Source organism: Sardina pilchardus, chromosome 13 (assembly GCF_963854185.1).
Source record: "Sardina pilchardus chromosome 13, fSarPil1.1, whole genome shotgun sequence".
Classification (NCBI taxonomy): domain Eukaryota; kingdom Metazoa; phylum Chordata; class Actinopteri; order Clupeiformes; family Clupeidae; genus Sardina; species Sardina pilchardus.
The window spans coordinates 14,270,785-14,278,724 of NC_085006.1; the positions used below are offsets into that span (position 1 = coordinate 14,270,785).

The 7,940-nt window shown below is 44.8% G+C and overlaps 1 protein-coding gene across 1 annotated transcript; it reads left to right on the forward strand.

Annotated features, from left to right (window-relative positions):
• The first annotated feature begins 1,029 nt into the window (after positions 1-1,029).
• grk7b (G protein-coupled receptor kinase 7b) lies at positions 1,030-7,593 on the forward strand. The gene is made up of 4 exons (XM_062552715.1): positions 1,030-1,632; positions 2,563-3,000; positions 5,904-6,175; positions 7,232-7,593. The coding sequence occupies exons 1-4, from the start codon at positions 1,030-1,032 to the stop codon at positions 7,572-7,574; spliced, it is 1,656 nt and encodes a 551-aa protein (XP_062408699.1). The 3' UTR covers positions 7,575-7,593.
• The last annotated feature ends 347 nt before the right edge of the window (positions 7,594-7,940 follow it).

Genomic DNA, 7,940 nt, shown 5'->3' on the forward strand with positions numbered 1-7,940 from the left:
GTGCAGTCATGGCGAAAGGGAATTCACATGTGTGCTTGCCCTGCGTCCAGTGCTTAGGCTACTCATCCAACAGCCTCAGTGTGTTACACAAACATAGGCCTACATTCACACACACATAGTGCCACTGGTGCCCACTAATCCTGTCTGCACAGTGGGAATGGATTAAGAAAGAATCACAGTCAACCCACACTGTGTCCTGCGATGCTGTATGAAAACAGAGCCTGTCACAAATAATTATTCTGCAAGACATTCTTGTAGGCAACATACACCTTTAGAATTAAAGCAAATGTATTTGTTCAAAAATAATAATAATAGGAGGATTCTGATTTGATGATAGATGCTGTAATAAGGGACTGTTCAACACAGTCTGACATACCATACACAATTATTATATCTGCCTCAACAACCCGACTGGACAATTTCATTTATTAATCAATCTATTGGTATATTGGTATACCATTGGAAATGATGATGAGTGAAAGTGTAGTTATGACAATGTGTTTTTGTAAGCTACTGGACATCTTGAAATGATTTTTGACCATTCATTTTCACACCGAAGAGAGAGTTGTCATTAGCAATAGTGGCTATCTCGGCTGTCTTTATTTAGCCACGGGGGCAAAGCTCCTTACACAAGAAAGTGTGTGAGTTCTTTTTCATGCACTGTGTCCACGAATAAGCACACAAAGACACTTACTTAAGAGTAAATCCTGCTGTACTGCCTGTAATTCCAATTGACTAATTACATGAGTGGCAGCGAGAGAGAGAGAGAGGGGGGGGGGGGGGGGGTTATAGGGAGGGGCGAGATTGTCACACAGGTGTCACACTCTCAGTCACTCTCAGATGCAGCATGGGTTCGGAGGGGATAGCACCCAGGTAGGACACACACACACACACACACACACACACACACACATGTACACGTGTAGATGCATCCACAACCTAGACTGGAGGTAGTTGTGTAGGGAGGCCCTTGCCTCTCTCCTCTTCCCTTTGGTGTGAGGTTTCACCCCCACCTGCCCGGCTACAGCCATGTGTGACATGGGGGGCCTGGACAACCTGGTGGCCAACACGGCTTACCTGAAAGCACAGGCCGGCGATGACAAGGAGATGCGGCGGCGGCGGCGCAGCCTGGCACTCCCCAAGCCCGAGCAGTGCTCCGCCTTGCGCTTCTCCATCGGCAACGACTTTGAGACGCTGTGCCAGCGGCAGCCCATCGGCAAGAGGTTCTTCCGGCAGTTCCTGCGAGACGTCGCCGCGCCCGAATACTTGGCCGCTGTCGAGTTCCTGGACGAGCTCGCCGACTGGGAGCTGGCCGAGGACGGAACCAAGGACAAGGCCCGGCAGAACATCATCAATCGATTCTGCAAGGCCGAGTCCAAGAGCTTCCTGGCCTTCCTGACAGGTGGCGTGGCAGAGAAGTGCAAGGCCGTCACAGAGAAGGACTTCGAGGAGGTGGTGAAGGGGCAGGTGAGGGACGCCACCAGGGACTTCTTGAGGGGGAAGCCCTTCACCGAGTACCAGAACAGCCCCTACTTTGACCAGTTCCTACAGTGGAAGCAGTACGAGAAGCTGCCAATCAGTGAGAAGTACTTCTATGAGTTCAGGACCCTAGGCAAAGGAGGCTTTGGAGAGGTAACCGTTTAATTATGTTCATAATTTAGTTATGTTTATTTTTTATTCAAGTTAAAGGGTAAATGGTTGTATAGTACATTAACATTATATATGGCTCACATTTGTCCAAATTGAAATAGTTGAAAATGAATATTTTAGCTGTTTCTGATGTAATGGGATGCAGTTAACAAATTCAACTGCAAAAGAGAAAATGTACTGAGAACAATAGCCCTACAAAGTTTTTTCCACTGCCAATGTCAGGAAGTATCACCACATTATTGACATGCTTATAACATGGGCATTATGGTTTTAAAGTGAAAATGTATGTCACCATCATACAGTATGCACTTACTTATGAAATCTGTCAGGTCTATTAGTGTTTCCTGTATTTTTGTTGGATCATTGTTATTAGATCAGCAAATCTTCAAAGATATTTCAACACCTACACACAGATCCATCAATGTTAATTCATTATTAGCATTAATTAACTGTTTTGATTAAGTGACTTCAACACTTCAATTGTTATTCAGGTCTGCAAAGAGCAGGTTCCTACTTTACTGCATCCTTTCTTTCTTTCCAGTCTACACATCTCATGTGTCTTTCTGTGTATTTCCTATCTTTCCTCAAGTCTGTTGTCTTCACCTTAGTGTCTGCCTTGGATACCTTTATTATGGTTAGGGTATTTGGCTAGCACTGTTGTCCAAAGCAACTTACAAAACACTTTTGGCAAAAATAGAATACTAGCCAGTCCTTTTCTCTCCCTCCTGTTTTCACCCTGCCTCTCTTTCACTCTCAATTTTTTTTTCAATTCAATGAGCTTTATTTGCATGACTGTACATTTGATAATGTTGCCAAATTACATCAAGAGAGAAAAATAATGAGCAATTAATAGTAATAATTTCTCTGTCTCTGTCTCTGTCTTCCTCTCTGTCTTTCTCTCTCTCTCTGTAGGTGTGTGCCGTGCAGGTGAAGAACACAGGCCAGATGTACGCCTGTAAGAAGCTGGACAAGCGGCGGCTGAAGCAGGAAGCCGGAGAGAAGATGGCCTTGGTGGAGAAGCAGATCCTGGAGAAGATCAACAGCCCATTCCTGGTCAACTTGGCTTACGCCTACGACACCCCCGACCACCTTTGCCTGGTCATGACCCTCATGACTGGCGGCGACCTCAAGTACCACATCTACGACATTGGCGAGCGTGGCATCGAGATGGGTCGGGTGGTGTATTACACGGCACAGATCGCCTCTGGCATCCTGCACCTGCACACCATGAACATCGTCTACCGTGACATGAAGCCAGAGAACGTGCTGCTGGACAGTCAAGGCCAGTGCCGGCTCTCAGACCTAGGATTGGCGATGGAACTGCCCAATGGGAAGATTCTCTGCCAAAAGGTGTGTTCATGTGTGTACTGTATGTGTAGCCTGAATTGTTATTTAATGGAGTTTTAAATTAGCCTGCCGTGCAATATACTTTCAATATAACTGGGATTTTTAAGCCCTGACTCATCTGGCTATTGCTGGTTTAAAGAGAAAAAATTCTTAGAATAACACACTTAATGGTGTACTTCACAAGTCACAGTTTAATTGTCTTATTCCTTGAAATGCTTCCACTCTCTAGCTTGTCTTTAGCTGTCCAGCGGTTTAATGTGTGTTCTGTGTGCACATCCATTGACATTACTGGCATTGTATGGGAAACAAAGTAGTTCAGACAGAGAGACATACACTACGGCCACCTTGCTTAAGGAGCTCTTTACTTATGGATGAACTTGATTGACTTCTTGCTCTCAAATTGCAAACTGTAAATTCTAAATCTTGTCACAAGATCTGGATTTTTCCATTTTTTCAGTACTTGATAATGATAATAGTCAGAAAGTAGCACTGTAAAATCTTGCATGGGAAAAGCTTAAAATGTAGGCTCCATCATCCTGTGCATAGTTGTCACTGTGGGGTTAAGGGTAAGGGTTAGTTTAAGGTTGAAGATAAATATGACAACATTAAAGATGACAAAAACACCAAAGGACCAGCCATTGCCCGGTCCATCTGCATAACTTCTAAATTAACATCTACCCCATGCTCAACCAAATAGCTATGAAGACCTAAGAGAGAGAACAGCTGATCATTATGTATGGATATTTTTGACAGCAATAGGTGGCAAAGGCCCAGAAAATGATATTCAGCTGAAAGGGAGTTTTTTGAGATGGTTAGTTGATGATGATGCTGACTGTGTAATTGCAAGAACAAGAAAGCAACCAACAGAGAGAGGTGCAACTCAGCAATCTTCGTTCGCTCACTCCTGTGACCAAAAATAATTCAGTCTTCAGTTAAACCATTCTCTTACTTATGAGAAGCTTAACATAGGCTCTCAGCTAATCTCAGCTAAAGCCACGCACTAACAGCAGTGGAGATCATTTTCTCCTCATTTTCTCTCTGACGCTTTGTGAGTTTGGTTTATCTCTGCTTAGTCTTCCCCTCACGTGGACACTGTATGGTGCATACCTATCTGCACTCGAATAATACTTGTGCAATACTTATCCCAGTGCAGATATAGGGTTGTCACCCGTGATTGTCCTTCTTTTTAATAGCCTGGAAATGTATCCACTCTCCCGGGACGCTGAATGTCCCGGTTTTCGAAAGGCTACGTGAATACATGTACTGTATGTTCAATTAACTATTTTCTGTCCCCTTGAAATAGCAAGTGTCTCTTGTGTGTAGAATGTGCTACCATTGACTCTGTAGGGAAGTGACGTATCTAGCACGTCTGTTTTGGCAGCTACTACAGGCGGCAAAAGCAGTAAAGATTGAATAGTCTACCTAACATTCGTTTTTAGAGGCCTTACAGTATATGGGTGGCGAGGTGGAGGATGAAGATGACAATGTGTCCACAAGGCTGACAGGCCAATAAAAAAAAAATGAAACGTCCAACATAAATGTCTGTTCTTTATAGGGCAGAATAACAAATGATGTCAAAGCAGTAAGAAAGATAAACTCCTTTGACTTGTTGTAGCACCTTCCAAGAGCCTAGTTGAGGTGTGGTTAAGGTATGGTAAATGCAAATCTATGTTATCCCTCTAATTATCTCTTTAGCAAAGAGGGAGCAAAGGCAAGCACAAGCACCAATCAGGTCAGCTAAGATTAAGTAAGATAAGTTTTCAGGGCTATGCATAGTCGTACTGCACAAAGGCAGTTTTGTCTTGTGGGTCCAATGTCTACTGGACATTTTAACTTGTGAGCAAAGCGCTTGGTTGGGTCATCGGTGGCAACCCTAGCAGGAGGTCACTGAGAGGATTGACAGCATGGTGTCTGGCCTAACTTGAGCTGGTTCAGGCTTATGAGAAGTGAGGTTCTGAGGGAAGGGCATCGCCACAGTACACCAGAGACAGTCTTACATCAAACAGATATTGGATGAATGGCAGAAAGTGAAAAAAAATATACATATTATTTTTCATTGACATGATTTCACGTAATGAGTGATAAATCCTTGTGGAGTTTGCTGAGCAGTGTTGTAACCCACCTCTGTGCCGGAGGGCTGGAGGTTGACTGGGGTCAGCTGGAAGAGGTGTGTTTTTGTTATTGGTGCAGTGGGACTCTGACTCAGCGATGACTCCTCCAGACCCTCATCCTGTAATCTCATTAAGATGTCTGTGTGCCCGCTGATGCTCTAATACTCAATGCATGCATATGTGTGTGTGTGTGTGTGTGTGTGTGTGTGTGTGTGTGTGTGTGTGTGTGTGTGTGTGTGTGTTTGTTTATATGCGTTCGATAAAGCTTAATCTGAGCATTACTCAAATCTTCTCATCCGTGTGCAGACCCACAGCAGGACCCCAATCTACTGAGAGTGCTGCCATACCGGGGGGTCTCTCACCTGCAAACATGTGTGTGCCTGTGCATGTCTGTGTGTGTGAGTGTGTGTGTGTGTGTGTGTGTGTGTGTGTGTGTGAGAGAGAAAGATTGTGTATGCTTCTCTGGGTGTGTGTGTGTGTGTGTGTGTGTGTGTGTGTGTGTGCGCGTGTGAGAGAGAAAGATTGTGTATGCTTCTCTGGGTGTGGGTGTGTGTGTGTGTGTGTGTGTCTGATACTGCTGTGGATAATAGGCTCTTTGACCTTTTGTCACTCTACCAAGTGAATTTAAGTGTGAATGTCAATCTTTGTGTGTGTATGAAGGGTAATCACTCTCTCTCCCTCTGTCTCTCTCTCGCTCCCTCTAACTCTCTCTCCCCCTGTCTCACATCTCTCCCCCTCTCTCTCTCTCTTTCTCTCTCTCACACTCCCTCTCTCTCTCACTCTCTCTCTCCCCAGGCTGGCACAACTGGCTATATGGCCCCAGAGATCCTGAAGATGGAGCCGTACCGCATGTCCGTGGACTGGTGGGCGTTGGGCTGCAGCATCTACGAGATGGTGGCCGGCCGCCTGCCCTTCAGGGACTACAAGGAGAAGGTCCAGAGGGAGGAGGTGGCCAGACGCACCGTCGAAGACGAGTGCAAGTTCACACACAAGAACTTTGATGCCCTCACCAAGAACATCATCAGCCTGTTCCTGAAGAAGAGAATCATTGATCGGCTCGGATGCAAGTAAGACTGCAGCATGAGATGTTTCTTTTTGGCAGGCATACACTGTAGATGTCGATGTAAGCCATTAGTATTGCTACTGTTTAAAAAAATACATAAGACAAGGTAAAAATTACATAAGAGAAATAATGTATGTTCTTTATAGGGCAGAATGACAAATGATGTCAAAGCAGTAAGAAAGATAAACTCCTTTGACTTGTTGTAGCACCTGCCAAGAGCCTAGTTGAATCACTGAACCTAGTTGAAACTGTTTGTATTTTATGGTGGATCGCTTTCATATACAATTGGAATTCATTACGAGCCTGTAAATCACAGTATAATGCTAAATGATACCTCAGCTTACCTCGGTCAGTATAAGCATTGGGTAAGGTAAGATGACCTAAGATGACTGACATTATATCCAGGCTCCTCCAGTTACCCAATGCTTACTGACCGAGGTAAGCTGAGGTAGCTGGAGGAGCCTGGATAAATATAATGTCAGCGCATGTTTTATGTAACCATTTCCCCATAGTGAGAGACAGGAATTCAGAAGGCCCAAATCAGAGGAAAGGGTGTTGTTAAAAAATAAAAAGGATGCTATTTCCTAACACACCACCGTCCATGCCCGTCTTGCTCTCTGCCATGTCACCCAGTCACACACTCTCTGGTCACGCTCTCTCTCACACACGCTCTCGTGGGACAGAGGGTCCTGGGATGACCTGACCTAGCTCAGCTGTGCATGCAAGCAGGCTTTCCACAAACAGCTCCACCAGCGGATTTGCTGGAGAGCTGTATTTAGCCTGACTTGACAGAGGGCCAAAAAAAGAGGGGAAAGGTGTTGTAAGTGTGTGTGTGTGTGTGTGTGTGTGTGTGAGTTACTCTCTGTGGCACGCTCTTGATCTTAGAGTGCGAATAGGAAACCAAAATGTGCTTTTTTGGCTTGATCTAATGGTCAAATCCTGTGTCAATTCCTGTGCTTAGTTTTCTTATGGCTGTATATGTGTCTGTGTGTGTGTGTGTGTGTGTGTGTGTGTGTGTGTGTGTGTGTGTTTGTCTGTTTGCATTTGTGTTTAACCCTAGAGGTGACGACCCCCGGAAACATGAGTGGTTCAAGTCCATCAACTTCGCCCGTCTGGAGGCGGGCCTCATCGAGCCCCCCTGGACGCCCAAGCCCAACATGGTCTACGCCAAAGACACGGGCGACATCCGCGACTTCTCCGAGGTCAGGGGCACCGTGAATTTCGATGTCGTCGACCGGAAGTTCTACAAGGAGTTTAGCACGGGGGCGGTGTCCATCCCTTGGCAACAAGAGATGATTGACAGCGGGCTCTTTGAAGAGCTGAATGACCCCAGCAGGGTGGAGTCGTCCTCAGCACTGGTCACTGGGGAAGAGAAGAAGTCCAAATCCTGCACACTGCTCTAAGTGTGGCCAGACATCAACACACCGCTAACCTTCTTCCTTTACTCCATCAGGGGTAATGTGCACTTTGACCTTCAAGTCAATATCACAATACACAAGGAAATCTTAATATACTATTAGAATACCTGTAGCTAATTACTGAAATGACTATCAATCATACATAGTTACTTCTAGTCAAACATTTATTTTTTTCCATCAGGGAAAATTTTAATTGATTTTGTATTTAGCATATTCAGATGGAGATCAAAACACGAAACAGTCACAGATTTTTGGATAGCTCTTTAGTCTGTAAATTAATATATGCCTTATCATTGGATACAGAATTCTGTTCTATGTCATATTACAGCCCAGTTACATTCTGTCAGAACA